This window comes from Molothrus aeneus, chromosome 8 (genome assembly GCF_037042795.1).
Source record: "Molothrus aeneus isolate 106 chromosome 8, BPBGC_Maene_1.0, whole genome shotgun sequence".
Classification (NCBI taxonomy): domain Eukaryota; kingdom Metazoa; phylum Chordata; class Aves; order Passeriformes; family Icteridae; genus Molothrus; species Molothrus aeneus.
This window is the reverse complement of record NC_089653.1, coordinates 24,858,753-24,877,973: the sequence shown is the minus strand read 5'-3', so window position 1 is coordinate 24,877,973 and position 19,221 is coordinate 24,858,753. Positions and strand designations below refer to the sequence as shown.

Here is a 19,221-nt window from a genome sequence, read left to right as displayed (position 1 = left end):
ATCCAGAATACTACAATGTGTGTCTTCTGGGATGAAGTGGATCAGCTGTTTAACAACACTCACTAACGCTAACCAAATGTTTGGAATAGAAAACAGTACATACTGTCATATCAACTTGGAAAAATAAGGATAATGGTGATAGTATTACAATCTAGAATTTGCAAAATCCTCAGAGATATTAAAAGCTGAAAAGCACACAGAAATATTAAAAAAGCAATTGTAATATTTCCACAAAATCAGCAATACAGATTGGCTCTGTAAAAGGATCCAGCATATTAAGAAGGTTTTTATTGATTTTTGATGACAGTGCCATCACTGCTGTGCTTACCCATTCTTTTAAGCTAGCATGTCAAAAAAAGTGCATGTTTTAACAGCCTAGTCAATGTTAGTACAGACAAGGAAACAGATGCTCACCTGTGCTAATGCTCTCTTGATGACTTTGCCAACATCTTGTCTCCATTCAGGGATGTCAGGGTTATGGTAATCCAAGTTGGGAGAAAATGACAGGAGCTGAGATTGGAAATACTCTGGAATAGAAAAAGTATTTATGAGAAGGTTAAATGGGCAGTGTTTAGGGTACAGACAAGGGTGCAGAAGACAACAGGAGGACCATAACTGTCTTAAAGCAAGAGAGTGAGAAAAGGCTGAAGGAAGAAAAAGGCTGGCTAACACTAAGCAGGGCAGAGAGCTCTCAAGAAAAGAATGCTTATAGTGGTACTTATAAAGGATGTTTTGATCTGTTGCCAATTTCTAGCTTTCTCAGAGAAACTGAGAGAAGTGAGAGGATCCTTCGTGAAGCCTCTGGGCTTTGTAATTTTGCCACTCAACTTCTTCAGATTCTGCTCACAAGAAGGTTGACTGGCAAATAAGGCAGCACCTGGCTGAAATTTGGAAGGCCTGTCTGTAAAATTGCAGAGTGAACAATTGCTGTAAGTTATGTTTTCTGTTTACCCTTGTGGAGGGAAACCAGGAGTGGTTAATTCCCCAACAAAGGAGAACCTAGTGGGGGTAATGACTGGCTCATCAAGCAATGGCTATTGACAAAACACTTTGAAGTTCTGTCCTGACTGAATGATTGCTGGGAGGAAGAAAAGCTTCCTAGACTTAAAATACAGAATGATTTTATTTTTTCTCCAATTCCAACCCTCCCTGCTGGTCTCACCAAAGACAAAGTCTGGAGTCCTTATGGCAGCTGTGCACAAGGGATTTGGGCCAGTGGGAGGCAAAGATCCCACTTGGGTCCAGGATGGGAACCACACTCTTATGAAACTTCTCAGTGTAAAAGATTCTTCTTTCTGATTTTGGAGATGTTCTGTGCCTCACCTTGAAGCAACTGATCTCCAGACACTTCAAATAAGTATCATTAATCATTTGGAAGAAGGCACTAGTTTTAGATCAAGATAAACCTGCCAGAGTATAAATGAGGAAATCCATAGAAAAGCAGGGATGTGCCAGCACATCATTTATGTGACAACTTTTGTAAGAACTGTTCTTTCTCTTTAGATGGTACAATATATTTTTAAATAAAACAAATATCAAAGAGGACAGGGAAAGTCTCTGAGGTTCTGAAGATTTAACCCAGAGTCAGATATATAAAGTCTTTCACTTTTGACCCCTTAGTACCATGTCCACTTTATTTTTTGAGCAAATTCTTTTCCATTAATCTCAAATTAAGGATATAGCTGAATAAATCTCCTCCACTGATAACACCAGAGCCTAGATTATGGCCTGGACCCATAATCACTTGACTCAGGACACAGATTAGGATACAAGTTTATCAGAGGACATGTTTGCTGGAGGCATCACTTGTTTATGTATTCAGACTTGAACTCATCACCAGATTGAGGGGCTGGAAGGACTCCTTCCTTAGACCAGGTCAGTCTGCAGCACAGCACTGGATAGGACTATTTGGACTGGATCCAAATGGGTTAATTGTTTTTTAATAGAACCCAAAACTCTGGATCTTCTAAACAGAATGGCAAAATTTCTTCCAAGGTGTTTAAAACCAGAGTGAGGAGCTCTCTGTGGGACCTACTGGGGCTAAAGATCAAGATCACCTCTGGGTATCACTCTTAAACATATTTGATTCAGGTTAATTCCAGAAACTAGTGGAAGGATGGAAATTTACGAGTAAACACTGCATTTTACAGTGCTCAGAATTATGGAGTAGAAGGTTCCTAATATTTGATAATAGCAAGTCAAGTTATTACTAAATCACATTAACAAATTATTAAAGACTATTGCATTTCATGGCCAGAATATCAATAAACATCAATTTAGCTGCTGTTAAATCTGAGTATACAGTGGGACATTTATTTGTATTTAATTACTGAAATAAGACACATACAGTGCAACTACACAGTGCTGAGCTTCAAAGTAGCCCAAGTTATTTGAAACCCAGGTTTCTCAATAAAACTTGAAGTCCAAACAAAAGCTTGTTCTCAAATGCTGAATGCCAAAAACTGGATAAGGAAAACAAAGACTGGGCCAGGGTGGAAGTTATTCTAGAAGTCCTGGTCAAAGCTGCTGAGAGAGCCCTTTCACCCAGGATTTATCAAGCCTCAAACAGGGCTCTGTTGTCTGCTGAAGGGTGCTTTTTGAAGCCTGTGACATGCAGATATGGCAAGAACACATCAAACATTACCCATGGGCAAGTCCAGTGGGCTCAAACTCAAACCTCCAGCTGTGACAGGAAAGATGGGCAGTGATACCAACAACAGAGTCATTTCTGTCCTCTTTTCCAGAGCCCTCCTGACCCCTGTCATTTGTACAGTCACTGACAGAGACACCAGTTGCATTCAGAACACCTTAATGATGCACTGTGACTATTTCTTTCCACAGCTGGGAAGATGAAGGAAGGCAGCCTGGTTCAAGTGTTTTTTATTTCTGGCAGTTCCCTGTCTGGGTGTACAGACACATCAACAGGCACAGGTGACACCAGCCACCTTATTAATGCTGAGGGTATAATTTTGGTTAGCTGCCCCATTCTATTCACTTCTGTATTTTGTCATCATGACACATCTGAGCTACTCTGTCATCAGAGGTTCCTCCAGGCATTATCAAGTTCCTAGAGCTCATTCTGGATCAGCAATGACTGTCGGCCCTTCACCCCCTGGGATGTGATTGCAGAAGGCTGAGGGTACCATGCACTGCGATCTCCTTGGTGTCCTGGATGAGGCTGCTGCCCCCAGCAACCTGCACGGTGACAGTGTTCATCCCCTCCACAGTGAACATGTATGAGATGCTGCTCTCCAAGGTGATGAGGGGCTGTAGGAGGCAAAACAAATGACAAAATCAGGGTGAGATTAACTCAGGATCACAACATGCACCTGATTTATCCACCAAGCAGCAACAGCCCTGCTCCTTGATACAGGTGTGGTGCTGCCAGTTTGCATGTCCTGCTAAGGCCCAAATCCTGTGAGCAGTGCCTCCTACAGGCAGAGGTTTTTCTCATTTCAGTAAATATTTCCTGAAATATTCTTCTATTGAACTACACTGTATGGACTCGTCAGCAGACCACAGTCGGCAGTAGCAGAATTAGCGCAGTAGAATGCAGCACTGTGCACACACAGCCAGCTCAGCTGCTAGATTTGCTGTACAAAACCCAACCTCAAATTGAAAATAAACCAAAGATGCAGATGCTTCTTCAAACAATCCATATTGTTCAGATTCAGGGCCAGCCTTTGCTTTTATGAGCACAAATCCATTTATCTCTCAGAGAACAACACTGCTCAGGTCAGAGTGAGGACATCCAGCATTGCCCTGTCCATGCTGTCTGTAAGCAAGCTGCAGCCACAAGCTGGCAAGCTATGCTAACCAGCCTGAAAACATGGCATAATTCCTGCTGACAATGCTGACTGAATGTGGCTGTGCAAGGGATCCACCCTGGAGCAGCCCATGGGAAGGGCCCACATTGAAGAAATCAATGGAAAACTGTCTCCCATGGGAGGGATTCCCTCCCGTGAGCAGGGGAAGAGTGGGAGGCTTCTTCCCCCTGAGGAGGAAGCATTGGAAGAGACAACATGTGATGAACTGATCACAACCCCCATTCCCTGTCTCCCTGCACTGCTGGCAAAGGAGGAGACAGAGAATTCAGGAGTCAAATTGAGCCTGTGGGGAAAGGAGAGATGTGGGAAGGTGTTTTAAGATTTGGTTTCATTTCTCATTATCCTACTCTGATTTGACTGATAATAAATTGCACTAATATCATAAAGCCAAGGCTGTTTTGGTTTTCAAAAGTAATTAGTGGTATCTCTCTGTCATTATTGTGACCTGATTTTGTTATATTTTATGTATCCTGCCCATGTGAGGAGGGGAGTGATAGAGTGGCTTTAGTGGGCAGCTGGTGTCTAAACAGGGTCAACCCACCACAAGTGAAAATCAAAGGTCCAGCCTTCACAGTGCCACTGATCTGACAGCTGGTCTACAGAAATAACTCCTTATTTAGAGAAACTACAAAAATGGATACAGTGATACTAATCTCCGTTGCAAAAGCACACAGAGGTCTAAGAGAACAGATAAAAGCCATTGTACTATTGCTGTTGTCCCTTCACTACACTTCCAGTTGGTTTTTAAATAAAACTTCCAAATTTCACCTTCCAGCTCTCACACTTTATCTCATCATGCTGCCAGCCTGACTGCACTTCACAACAGTGGTCACAAGTGCCATTTTCATAGCCAAATCAAAATTTCCACCTGCACAGGGCAGACTGGCAAACACATTTGTCTCTCTCTAGAACACCACCTTCCTTAGACCCTCTCATCCATGAGCTGAAAAAGCAGTAAAAAACAAAAAGTCTTATCACATGGCACACACAGTCCAAGGGCACCAGCTCGTGCCAGCCCTGGAGGCCTAGCTAACATTTACTGAGATATACACAGACCCTGGAGAAGCTGAATGGGCCTCTATCAAACTGCAGGGATATCAGCAATCCTCCTGGAGGTTACAGGTTGTGGTTCTGTGCAAAGGCAGATAAGAGGATGCAGTCTGGCCTTTAAAATTACTTTTTTTTTTTTTCTTTTTGTATATGTGTATGCTGGACATTCCATTATCATGGATGATTTCACCTCCATCATGGAGTTTTTACATTCAGCCAACTCCTTAATTTTAATTCAAGAACCAAGACCTGGAAACTGACTCTAAATTAAATCAAGTAGTTTAAGGTTCATTTGCTCAAACCTATTAGACAGCTGGATACATCTATTAAACTGGACCTGTGTTAATCCAGGCAAATTGGCCTTTGGGCATACTGCAAAAATCAGTACAGTAGAAATTAAGTACAGGAGTTTCAGCAGGGTGGGGAGAGCAGTAGAGGAGTCTCAGCCAGGTCATTTGTGTCTAGGACAATATTCTCCTGTGCAGCAGCACAGAGAGTGAGACTGCACAGTGACAGGAGACACATCTGGTTCTGCCTGGGATGGCTACAGGCTGAACAGGAAAAGAAGTTGCAATCCCTCAGCATGGATCTAAAACATATAATCTAATAATACCAGTCACAATATTACACACCTCATCCTTTAATTCAGTGTCCCCATCTTTGACCTCTATTCAGAACACCATAGTTTACTCATGAGTGGGCACAGAGAAGGATCTGACATGTGCATTAAACATCCCAGGAGGAATTTTGATGTGATACAGACTGCTCTTCTGAAAAAAGGTGGCTGATACAGTTATTGCCATAGTTCTGTCAGAGTTGCAGTACATTCCATGAGGTAGCTGGAGATAATGCTTTGCAAAGACTGAAGAGTGCTCTGGGTCTGAGATTCAGACACAGGTAAGTGGCACCACATTTACTCTTCCACATTTCAGCAATGAGTACAATCATGCCAAGGTGTCAAAGGATCAGCTCCATGTTCAGCTTCCAAAGTACCCATCCCAAACACATCCACATTTGCTTGTACTCTGCTGCCTATGGGTCTGAAATTTAAACTAGACAATGAAACAGTTCATATTTCCATCCCAGGAGCAAGCACTGTGAAAACTGCATGGAAATTTTCAGCAAACACCACTGCTTTGCATTACCTTTTCTAGATCACTTTCTATTTCAAAAAATCTTTTTAAGGCCCTGTCCGCAATCAACTTCTATAGTAAGGACAAAAACAAGGGCAGGAAAACTCTATGCTAGAGGGCTTAAGCAGATGATCAAGTTACCAGTACTTTAATTATCTTTGATGTACTTTAATGGTTCTCCATGTGTGAGCACTGAGCCAAAAATATTAAATGTAACGTGATTTTGCATCCCTGTATTTCAATGCAGTTTAAATTATGTGGAATTACCGGGTACTTGCAATGGACTGGATGTGCATATGTGGGCGCTTGCCATAGTTCAGCTAGGGCACAGCAACTTGCCAAGTTAGAGTAAAGGGCTTTTGCTCCTGAGTTTTTCCACTGCCTCAACTGTGCTTCCACAAAAATCAGTGAGTTCTTACAGTGAGCTTCCTAACTGGATGTAGAATCCCAGTAGAAGCAGCACTTACTGTTTTTATTTTGTCTCTATGATACTGTTGGTAGCTAGGGTAAGAGGTTAAAACTAAGCAGCTTTGCAAAGAGAAAACAAAATACTTGTGTGCCTATTTTTTATCTCAAGTTCCATATTTCAGGTAAAATCCCTTTTTCTTTCTGCTGTAATCTCACCTCAGTGAACAGCTTCAATTGCAAATGTAGACAGTCACATGACTTAAACTGCTTTTGTAAATAACAGCAGAAACTACATTGTGAAATTAACAGCTGTACATTTCACAACTGTCGGAATGGAGAACAGCGCCTGTCTCACTCCTAAAGTCCACAATAAAAACTGTAGTTAATAGGCAATTCTGCTCTCTCCATCTGAAAGCATGATGCTAACTTGTATTTTCACTTATTTTAACTACTGCTAAAAAAGCTCTTTATAATACATACAGTGACATTACACATAATTTGAAAATTCACTACAAAGATGTCTCATCCCCCTCTCTAACATAGCCAGACTCTTCAGCTTGAAATTCTAGATACAGCTGTTTATCGGAACACCAAGAGCTTTAAAGTACGATGTTGGAATCCAGCATTATGAACTGCACACTGGCACATAATGGAAACCCCCTGGTTATGTGAACACCAGCAGTTTTTAAACACTGTGTTGAAAGCCAGCATTATTCCACATATAGTTCAGTTAAGTTGCAAGTGAACGCTGGTAATAACAGTGGTCTTCAAATCTCAGTAGGGCTGATAACAACCAGATGGAGAAAGTAATGGCTCCTAAGAACAACACAACACAGAAGGAAACAAATTCACAAAGGTTGAAGTTCAGATAATGACAACCCTCTTCAGCCAAGTTAAAAACTAAAACACAAAACAGACAAAGGCAAGAAGGTTTTATTATGGCTGAGAGAGTTCCCTGACTCTTGTGACAAGGTTAGGAAGAAAAAATGAACCAAAAGTTGTCTTTACCTTGGTGCTGTTGCCAAACCACCAGAAGTAGGTAAGTGTGCCTGCCTGGCTGGGCCAAACTACTGCAGTAATGTTGACATCCTTATTTCTGATGGCAACAAAGGGAACACTCAGATGGACGTGCTCCACTGGACCTGTGGGAAGAGAGTTCATTATTAAAGGCTTTGAGTTAAATCCTCCCTGCACAGTTGTGAACAGCAAGGATTTTTCCTTTAAATAATCAAAAGTCCTATGTCAGCAGTGACAGTCTAGTGACAGTCTATATTTTAGAAATAAAAGAGAATTTCAGCAGTCAAGGAAAAACAGAAAAAGATAGTCAGATTTAAAAACACTTTTCCCCCTCCTATTATGCACATTTTCCATAGTGCTAATTTTCAGAGAGGGGCAGCACTGTGTTTAGGAGAGCTTTTTAAATGCATTTTGAAGAAAAAAAATGAACTGTCTTTGCAGTTGCTTTGCAGTGAAGTTGCTATTGAAAGCCATAAGGATAGGACACAAGAAGGGGATAGGACACAAGAAAGGGACAGGACAAAATGAGAAAGAAGGTTTTTTCTTGAAAATATAGCCACTGAGCTACTAAGATTTGTGGGAAAATCATTTTAACCAAGATGGCTTAAATCTGGTTATATAAGAGTCATTTATGACTTGATTAAATACCCCAAACAGTTTTTTAAAAGGTCTCTAAAATAAAAACTCATGATTTTGGAAATCCTTGGTATCTTTTTGAAATAGGCCTGACCTTAGGAAGTCTTTGGGGAGTCAGTTGCCCCTGAAACTGAAAGAAAAACATCAGAAACCACTTGAAAGATGGGTGCATTGGCATAACAAAGCATGTAACTGTCAGAAGCACTTGATTCTGAAAGACTTAAAAAATAACAAAGTACCAATGCAAAGCTGTATCTAATAAATGCAAATGTCCAGAATAAAACCAGGGCATGAAGCCCTGAATTCAGAAGGCAGATCCTCTCTAGAAAAAACAACATGTGTAAAAAATACTGGAGGTTTTGTTTGGTAGTTTGTTTAAAGCTTCTACTATCTTCATTGTTTTTCTTCTTGTTTATCTTTTGGTTTTGCTGGTATTGAATTTCAGCTGATAAGTGCTGCCCATCAGACAGTGTTACTTTCTGGGCAGTACCTTTAAAACACAGCAAACTGACAGACTATCCCTGTGAGACGGAAAGGACAAAGTAAGAAAAGTCATAATCTTTTCTTTTTTTGTTAGACATTAATTCTGGGAAGCAGGAAATTTGGTGATTTTAACTGAGACAATCCTCTTGTGTTACCTCTCAGCACAAAATGGGGACATTAATCAGTTCTCCATCTATTTGAATGACAAAGATTGTGGAAAGAAAGAGCTGTTCTTTTACCACTGGAACATAGAGCTCCAAGCACAAAAGGACCCTATTCTTGCTTTTGGCACCCTAAAATTTGATCTTTTCCCCCCCCCCCTTTCCCAAGAGATCTCTACCAGCAAGTCACTCCTGAACTCTGACTGTAGGAAGTACTCTGGGTTTGCAAGAACAGCAGGTTCCCTTAAATATTTTGTGACAGTGCATGTAAGAAGAAAAGCACTAATATCTTTGCTTCCTTTAAATTTCTAGTTAAGCTGCTTGTCAGCAGATTCCAGAAAGCTGAAAAGTTAACTGGCTGCTAATAAAGCTGCAGGGTAGAAAATTAATGGCGCTTAAGGCCAAGGAGCCTTTTCCTCTCTCTTTTTTTAGCACAGGATCTCAGTACCAGAGTTATTTCATAGTAAGAATGATTCTCAGGCATATTTGTCTGTACATTTGAACTTCAAGGTCAAACCTCCTATATTGACCAGTACTTCCAAATATATTAAAAGTTTAGTACTGAGGTGTCATCTTATTTCAGCATTATCATGAATGTAAGTCCTTGCAAAATATTTCCCCAGAGATAATGATAATAATCTCTACCTAAGAATGCTATAAAAGTCAAAGGAGAGATCTGAAAGGTTGATGTAAAAAAGGGTGGAGCAGCAAAAGCATGCCAAGGAACTGTCCCTTGTTGCATTGTGCTTTAAAATCCTCACCATGAAAAAGTAGTTCCTTTGAGAAAAATCAGATAATCCATACAAATCTGATTGTTATTACCAGGTAACCATCACTTTTGTCAGCTAATGGCCCAAGGTGAAGGGAAAAACAGTTAATGCTCTAATAACAGGTTGTTAAGTGCAGCCATGATTGACTTTGAGGGAATTATGAGCATAATAAAAGCTTCAAGGAACATTTATTCCTTCATACAGGGAGCTGGAAATTAAAATGGAGAAAAAGTTCTTGAGTTTTGGAAATTTCTAATGTGCTTCCTTTCAGCAGAAAAGCTCAAGAAAAAGGCAGGATGTAAGACATTCTGACAGGTAAAGAGGGAAGGCAGACGAGGCTGTGATCACCATTAGGGGCAAAATTGATGGGGTGCAGCTGAACAAAGATTTAATAGTCTAAGAGAAGATCAAAGAACTGGGCTCATTTTGGTCTCATCCTACATTCCACACTCTCTGCTCTCTCCTGTGGCTTTGGGAAGTTAACTCAGAGCTCTATATTTGAGTTTTCTCATGTGTCAGCTGGAGAGAAATTGCATTGATCTACCAAACAGGACAGAAACATCAGGGATGCATGTCAAACACATGAAATGTGAAAAGCAGCACATTAGCCCTCAGTACATTCATATCTCAGGAAGCACGCTCAGCATAATGCTTCTATTTCATTAAATTAGCACTGTAAATGCTGAAATTCTGAATAAGTGACTCAAAATTTAGTAGTTTAATCTAATCCTCTTGGAATGAGACATATATTGAAAATAGATATCTAGACTTTGTTTCATATGCTGCTTGGTCTCTGAGCCTTTCAGAAAACCCAAAAGACATTTTCAAACTTTTCTCCATAACTCTCAGAACTGCAAATATACTTGTTTTAAAAAAATCCTTCCCTTTCCCTTTATTCAATAAAAGCTATTTAACAAGTTAGAGGAGTGCCTCGAAGCCCAAGCCTTTGGAAGAGCATGAGCTGCACATGTCTGTGGGCTTGCATCCATTCTTGGGCCCCACTGAAGCTGCAGGGACTTGGAGTGAGGTCAGATTTTGGCCCAAGGAATCTGGCAGGTGGAAGTACTCACAGACCACGTGCAGGAACAGGACAGCAGTGTCTGAGCCCAGGCTGTTCTCTGCAAACGCCGTCACCTGGAAAATTCCAGCACTCTTATACACATGCCGGATGCCGTCCTCCACAGGGCTGAAATTGGCATAGGACACTGCAATACCATCTCCAAAATCAAGCTGGATGTTTGTCCTTTGGAGATCACCCTGCAACAGAGAAGGCTGGAGTAGGAAACTGGACTGATATAAAAGGATTTATATTACCCTCCATCCCACTAGAATGGATACAAAGCATTAACTTTTCAAAAATTGCCGAGCTTTGTTCTTTCATTCCCCAAGGTGGCTACACACAGACAGCAAAAGACCAACACCTCATCCTAAAGTAGCTAAAACAGGTGACACGAATCATCTCTTGCAAATATCCTCCCCTGATTATACAGAGTTTAGAAGACCAGTTTCAGCTAGACATGAAGCTTCAGATTGGCTGAATTTATACAGGTTGAGTCCCACGTTGAGGACTGACAGATTTTTTTTGTCTAATGTCAGTCAACACAGAGACAAGGCCTGGATACACAGGAGAATGAAGCAGATGATGAGAAGATCTCTTCTAGGACTACTGTCAATGACAGTTATTAAATGAAGGAGGGAAAAACAGACAAGAAATTCCAGCACCACAGGTATTGTCTGGGGACAGAAGTTGCACTATTTTAGTTTAAATCATGCTTTAAATCACTGCAGTTGAACTGTAGAAGTGTCTGTTATTTCGGTTTCTCGGAGCCTTATTTTATACTTGCCCCCAGCTGACTAATGTAACACAAAAAAAAAGGCTAATTTCAACAAAGCTAAAGCCCACTGCAGTGATTTCACTAAACTGAAATAAAACTACAACTCAGATTAAATCTCTGTAGTTTTAGCTTTCTGCATATATATAAAATGTGTTGTGCCAAGTAATTTCCTTCCATCAAAGATCTGCACTGTATTCACTGGGGGTGAAGAAGATACCACTACATTTTGGAGATATTCCTAGCCCTGAAGGGCTGAAGTCAATCCCTACATATATTGAGGACGTGATCTGAAAGTTTAAAAACGAAAATTAAAATCTCTGCTCATAAAGTTAACTTTTTTAATGGGAAATTCAGAAATATTTTACAGTTGTCTCATAAACCCCATTATAGCTGTAAATGCACAGGGAGAACATACAAGAAGCCAGACCACAATGAAGCAGGTCCCATATGTAGAAAATCAAGACCTTAGCAGCCCCCACTGAATTTATCCTCCTCATAGACTATACCTGCATGAAGAATCAGAGTGCAGGAAGGGTATTTTTCAGATGTCAATTTACTTTGAGTATATAGCTGGGGTCTTCAGACACTCATATAATCAAGATTATTGCATGTAGCTTTTGAAATATGGGTATTTGATTATATATGTTAGCTCTCTCTTCCTCTTTGCTCCATCATTCCCATTCCAGGGAGCCAGGGGAGTTTTGGCTATTGACTTGATTGGGGCACTGTTTTCACCTCTGCCCCACTTGGACATTAAAATTCAGTATAAACCAAAGAGCAATCAGAAAGGACTAAAATGGTGGTGACACTAAAACATATCTATTATATTGAGTAGTCAATAACATGCTTTAGACAGAGAGTTTTTAAAGTCACTCTAAAAAAGTCTCTAGCAGGAGCAAAATTACACTCTTGAGATATTCAGTTATTTGATAGAAAGGCTCCCATGGCTTGTTAAACCTTTCAAAACCACTTCTCAAGGGAATGCACTAAGACCCCAAGTCCATCTCATATGGAAGATACTGAACAGAGGATAAAAATTTGATCTGGGCTGGATTCATCACTGATGACCTCAGGCTGAAATCTCTTGCACCAACCATGGCAGCTCATCCCCCTTGCCTGACAATTTTCTTTCCTATTTCTTTCTTGCCTCTCCAATATGACTCTATCTGAAATGAGACCGTTTCACTCAGAGAAGCAGGAACAGATTTTTCATAACTAAACAGTGGCAGATGATCTTTTCACCCAATTATGAGCTGGGTCTTCAATGTAAAGGCTGCCCATCACAATAATCATGTTTTCTTTCTCCTTTCCATACCTCTGTATGCAGTAAATAAAAAACTAAACCAAACATGCTAGTCCCACACAGAGATGTCAGATATCCTGGAGTTTATAAATATAAATGGAAATAGAACGGAAATGAAGGCATTTCAAAAGGAAAAAGAAATCATTGCTATCCATTTATATTCAAGAGGCGTGTTTTGTTGCTTTAAGCCCCATAAATAATGGAAAGGGAACAAGGTATGGGCTGTCACCAAGATTGGCTCTGAGTATGGAAATCAGTGAACAGATGTGGTCAAGAACACAACTCCACAACAGCTATTTGGCAGTCTAGTATTTCTTTGTGATCAAAATCAAACTCAGATTTTAAAAAAAGTCTAAAAAGGTTCTTATCTCCTCATGTTCCCTTGCATGTATAGTCCAAATCTCAGTCCAGCCCCATATTCCTGAAAACACAGAAAAACCATCTGTCATTCTTCACTTATTTGTCTGTAGTCATTGCCACACATGTATTCTGAATACCACTGGAAAGAATCTTACTAAAGTTAATTCTATAAATCCTGAGAAATTCAGGTTTTGATTAATTATTATGAAGTCTTCATTTACCACTGAACACCTAAAGATCAGTCACCTCCATATATTGAGGGTGTGCACTAGAAGGCAGGAAAGAGCTGCTGGCTCATCAGGGTGAGTCTGACACAGCTGAATGGACACCGCACAGATGTATCCACAGGAGGGCTGGTCAGGCTGCTCTTTGGCTCAGAAAGGAAGTGTAAGGTGCTAAACTACCACCAGTAAAGAGACTGACCAGAAAAGGTGGAGGAAGCCAGGAACTAATCTGTATGGCAGCAAGGTAAGTAATAATTAAGACCTCTACAGAAATTATTTCTTCCAAGTCGTAAGGAAATCCTTGGTCACAATTCTTCTCAGGTTCACACTAAAAGACTGGAATAGCTTTGTCCAAAATCTCAGTGTTCCTTTTCTTTTCTTCTTGAAATTCTATTATTTTAAGAAACAAACTCAACACACAACTTTCTGTGGAATAAACAGTTCACCTACAGAGACATATTCCAAAGAGCCTCTTCCCTTAGAAAAAAAAAAAAAAGGTGTTTCAATGAAATGTTTTTCTAACTACCATTATTTCTCAACAACAGACATGAGTGAACGCCCTCACATATTTATTCAGCTACCTCTTCAATCTCTAAATCCTTGCAGATTCCACTCTTCAGCTACCTTGACTGCTGCCTTATTCCCCATCTGTTTATCATTCTTCATACACAGCAGTTCTGCTTCAGTTCCTTAATAAATTACTAGTTGATTCCTAATTTTTAGATTATATCTGTTCTTTTCTGAACTCCCACTCATAGTGTCTACACAAATTGTCTAACCATGTCAAGTCTGCAGAATAGAAAAGAAGCAGCAAGTAGACAAGAAATCCCCCTTGTATAAAAGCAGTGCATGCATGAACCTCTGAGGAAGTAGTAAAGAGGCCCTGTCAGATTAGTGTTGTCCCACTGAAATACTTAGCTACTATATAAGAATTTAATTTAGTGTGAGAATGTGTCTGTGTGTGGGTGGTCTGTCTCAGCTGTCTCCAGGTACTGCTCCAAAATAACATACACAGGACAGAAAATGTGACAAAAACGAGCTGTCCTCCTCCAACACTACCTCAGTCTCTGGCCAGAAGAGCCTCAACATTTTGATGCTTTTGGCAGCAGCATGGCCTGGTGTCACTTGTGCTACTGTTGGCTACAGAGGGAACTGTACCAATAGATAACTACAATAGATAAGGGCTAGGGCTAGAGTTGCCTTGAGGAGAGTTAATTCCTACTGCAAAATAACAATGTCCCTCATTGTTCCCCGTGAGTGTGAACATGTTCCCCACTGTTCTTAACCTTTCTCAGAAAAGCTGAAGTTAAACCTTCGCATCCCAGATACAGAATTGTGGATCACAGAAACACCACTTCTGCCTCATAAACTCCATAAACTGCAGTTTACTGGAAGCAGCAAGAAGTGAGAGGGGAAATAAATATTTGACCACATCTATCTTTCTTCAGCATTATCATCACTGATAGACAAGATAAGCAAACACCTTTGGTGTGACCCAATATGACCTGCTTGTATGTGTCACTACAGCCTTCAATTCTCTTAAATTCTTTAAGTCTCGTAAATCTCAGGACCATTCAGCATTTCATGATTCCCCCTTAATTACTATTTTCCTCTCAGCAGCCTGAAAAACAAAGGAAAAGAATGCCAGTCCCGCCACACAGAGAAAGGTTTACTGAGACCACTAACACACCTCTTCCATGAGGATGATGAAGGTGGCATTGTGCCCCTGCTCCATGATCAGCTTCCCATCAGAGGTGAGGATGTGCAATCCCCGAGGTGCTTTTCCAGGGCATTTCTCCATCTTGGCCATGTACTTTTCTCTCAAGCCATCTGTGCAGTTGTTAGACACAATTCTGCGGTACCTGGGGAACAGGAACAAAGGACATTGGGCTCAGACAGTGGGTGAAAAGATCCTTTGTTCTGTTTTTGTTTTGCCCCTCCACATTAATGCATGTGTTTTTTCAAAGGTTAACTCCCTGCACGATCCCCTCACTGAAAGGAAGACTCAAAGAAACCTAATGCTTTATTAAGTAGGAGAAAGCCAAACCAATCACAATTGAACCTTCCCCAGGGATTCTCAGCAGCATCACTGAGAAGAGACACATTGTGGAAGTGAATTACTCTGCCTTACTAAAAGGCAGAGAATTCCTCCAACCCAAAGCCTGCAGGATTGCATCCTGCATCCCAGCTTTTTAATTATACCATTTATTAGGTCTTGTCTGCCTCTGCTGGGCTAGAGGGCGCTTGAAAAAATATGTCAAGGGCTTTGCCCAGTTCAGTTTTAAAATTATTTGAGGTATGGGTTTTTCTCTTGGCTCTTCTTGGAAGATGTTGGCTAAACAGCAAAACTCAAGTCTTACAGCATTTCCTGCATGATAGTAGAACATTTGCAAAGTGATGCTGCCATAATAAACCAACATTTCCCATCTGTTCTGGGTTAGACCGGGAGAAACCAGCACATGAAGCTTGTCTGAAATGCAAGGTATTGAATGTACAAAGTGAAAATGGCAGAGGAAGAAAACATAAAAGAGACTAAAAATTGCTCATTTGAGCCTTCCTAGAAGCTGATATAAGTAGAAGCTGTGAAATAGTAAGAGGTTCAGTAAAATACAATGTGAAATACCTCAAACCTGTCCTTTTAAATGTTCAGCTGTCTCTCAGGCAGACCTTTTTGATTTGTGTTTTAATTTTGCAACAAAGGGGAGCTCCAAGTCTAGGCTCCAGGGATCACACATCACTTGATAGCAATGCAATATCTATGTGTCACTTATGTTAACGTGCTTCTCCCTCTCTCTGAGGAACAAGGCAATTTTCCATACAGATGCTGTTGCAAACATCACCTCATGGATAAGACTGAAAAAGAGCATAATGGGATGCAGAGAAAAAAAGAACTGTCCAGGTTCTCTTGTCTAGTGCAGTCACCAAAACCAGACAGATTGCAAGATGCACTTACCCAGTGCTGTTCCAGTAGTTCTGACCAACGTTGCAATCCTTGGACAGGGAGGATGGGCTGAACCAGAAGGCTGGGATGCACTGGTTGTTGCTGTGCCTCTCATATCCATAGTCACTGTGGAGAGAAGTCATTAATCCATCTGTAGCCTCTGACTTAAATGTCGCTTTTTGGGTTCTTTTGGTTTGTTTGTTTTTTTGCAGCCTTTGCTTTTAGAATGAACCAGACTAATTCTAATATCTAATGTCACTTTTCACAACAGTGGCTAGGAATATAAAACACTGGGAGCACTTCCTGAGCAACTAGCCACAGTATGTATATTTATGTATCTTAATGGACTCTCTGGCTAAGCTGTGACTTGCCAGAGAGAAAAAAAACCAGCTGATGTTTTTCCAACACTAAACTAAAACACAACCAGCTTTGTAGTCTAAGGATTACATGGTATTGTGTCCCACAGGGAAGGCAATCCAGGGTATTGATTCTTCCTTGGACCACCTAAGAATGGAACTGTACAGAACCACAACCAAAACTTCTTTTTACAGCTGCCTTTGTGTGCCAAGACAATGATGAAGAAATAGGATTAATCCAAAGCTTTCCATAAGTTTTTATAGGGTCTGGATCATTTTTCTATGTGTAGCCTTTATTGACAAGCTGGAAGCAAAGGACAAATAATAAAAAGAGATTCTGGATTTTTGCCTGCAGCAAGTTAACAAATGCCAACATGCTAAACCTCTGTGAAAACACAGACACTACAGAAGCCACTGTCTTGAAAGTATTCTGTGCCCTTTAGGATACTCTGAGTTTTATCCTTCCCCTGTTCAGAGCCTGAACTGCCAACAGAAAGTCTCTAGGAAGAGCTTTGGTGAGACAAAATTGTGCTATGTCCCCAATGGCCCAGGCTGCTACTGTTCTTTTTTTTTGGAGAGCAAAAATTCTGTGAGCTACTTTAAATGGTTTGGAGATTCCCTAATGCTCTTTCTCTCAACATTCAATTTAATCATTCTCAGTGGGTCCGACCTGCACAGTCAAAAATGCCTGGCAGGGACTTTGTAATTAAAAATATTCAGGAGGAGCTGTACTTTGCCCCAAAGAAGAAAAGAGCTGCATAAATATTTAATAAAATTAAAGACAACATTGCTGTGTGCCCTCAAGGTTCTGTGCTTGTTCATTAACTTCTGGTAAATGTATATTAAAACCTCACATGCTGCCCACCTTCCCTCTCATAAGCCCCAGGGTTTGCATAAGTTAAGGAAATAATCAAGTCCAGCTGCTGTGCTGTCTTTCTCAGGAAAGCTATCTTGACAGAGTAAATAAAGAAGCAGGAGGAGGGCAAAGAAAGCTCAGTGAGCACTTTAATACCACTTATGAGATCCTTCTGCCATTCTCTCTGTTAGAGAAAGGCCAGAATTTGCTTCTGGAAATGACTGCAAGGGTTGGCAGGAGTCACCTCTGATCCTGACTCATATGGATTTTTTGAACGGGGGCATAATCATGATTTATGCCCCTGAATTTTAGATCAGCCTTTTATCTAACTGCAGAGAGCAGCACTGCAGCCATGAGGCAGACAGGGGCAAGGGCACTGTGACCAAACGAGAGGGAGCACAGCCCCCACAGCGTGTGCTGAAGGGCTCCTGCAGTTATTTGTCCTATCCCCACAGCCCTCAAAGGCAGGTGTCATCACAGCAAGTGGCACAGGGTGCTCCAAGCCCAGAACCACATCCAAACCTTCTTTCTGAGGAAGCAGAGGGCCCATCTGGCAGGACTTGCTGGTCACTGTACTCACACAGTCCTGGCTGCTGGCCCTCGCCCTTTCCCTGACACCCACAGCACCTGCCCAGTTCAACCCAAGGGACAGAGCAGTCAGTGCTTTCAAGAACTGGCAACTGTGAGCCCAGGCTGACGAGGATGGGTGGACATTTTTCCTTGAAAGGGAATGAGCTGTTCATGAAAGAGCATCAAGTGAAAGTAGGAGCTGTCCTTTCACCTGTCCTGTCCACCCTTTAGTGAGCAGAGAAAAGGCACCTGGTCAGCATCTCCCCTTCTCATACTGACATCCCAAGGAAAGCAGGTGAATCTAGAATATATTCTGGAATAACCTGCATCTTGCAACTGAGTAAGCAAGTGTTTCATCCTTCACAAGTCACAAATCAGAGCACAAGTTCACCCTTCTTCTTTGAAAAATCACTTTTAAAATGATCAAGCTCAGTGCCCCACTTCCAGCACTGCCAGTATTTTCCTCAAATGGACTGTCTCATACATTCTTCCAGTCAGCCCTGCTGAGTAGCATCAAAATTCACCGTAAAGTTTCTTCTGATTCTCCATCACCAGCTATAACAATTTTGCAACTGGAAGCTAGTTAACAATTCTGTTGGCAGTGCAGGATCTGAAACAAAAGCCAGCTTGTTGTCCTCTAATTGCATTTCCTCTGCAGGACTGACAAGTTTAACAGCAATACCCTCTCATATTAGGGGGAAAGTTAATCAAAAATGATACTGAATGCTTGCAAGAAATCTGTCAAGTGATTGAAAAGGTGCATTCTGATGCAGACCCTTTTCAAGGCAGCATTTAAGGCCAATTCATCTACTACAGTTTTTCACTTACAACTTGGAAAAGACAAACTTCCCTGTGAAAATATAAAGTGGGTGAGGAAAATACAGTGTAAGGAAAAAAAAAAACCAAAACCAAACCAATTCCTTAGCATGTCTGGAGACTGGTGCTGGATTCACCCGAGAGGCCTATGCCAATTCCAAGGGCAGATACTGCAAAGCAAGACAGGTCATCCTGCAAGTTCCCATCATGAGAATGAAGGGGAAAGATCTCATGAGTCAAGATATGTAGTCTCAGATGTAATGTTGAATTAGGAACAAATTAAGTAAGCCTCCAGATCAGATTAAAATCTCTGTTCTATATCCCCAACTCTCTCTTAAAGACAAACTACTACAATATTCAAGAAAATACTCTGATCAATATTTTTCTTAATTTTTCTGCATTTCACTATGTCCATGCTCTAAAAGAGAACTTTGAGCCTAAGTCCAAATAAATGTACAGATCTCATGCCTCACAC

At 40.9% G+C, this 19,221-nt stretch overlaps 1 protein-coding gene across 1 annotated transcript in view; it reads right to left on the bottom strand.

The window, feature by feature from the left end:
* SORCS3 (sortilin related VPS10 domain containing receptor 3) overlaps positions 1-19,221 on the bottom strand; it is a 266,923-nt gene that overhangs the window by 14,842 nt on the left and 232,860 nt on the right. The window contains exons 17-22 of the mRNA XM_066554147.1: positions 16,161-16,274; positions 14,898-15,069; positions 10,556-10,742; positions 7,427-7,560; positions 3,144-3,267; positions 415-527 (exon numbers count right to left, since the gene is read on the bottom strand). Coding sequence (XP_066410244.1) covers positions 415-527; positions 3,144-3,267; positions 7,427-7,560; positions 10,556-10,742; positions 14,898-15,069; positions 16,161-16,274 — 844 coding nt within the window. The remainder of the gene's footprint in view (positions 1-414; positions 528-3,143; positions 3,268-7,426; positions 7,561-10,555; positions 10,743-14,897; positions 15,070-16,160; positions 16,275-19,221) is intronic.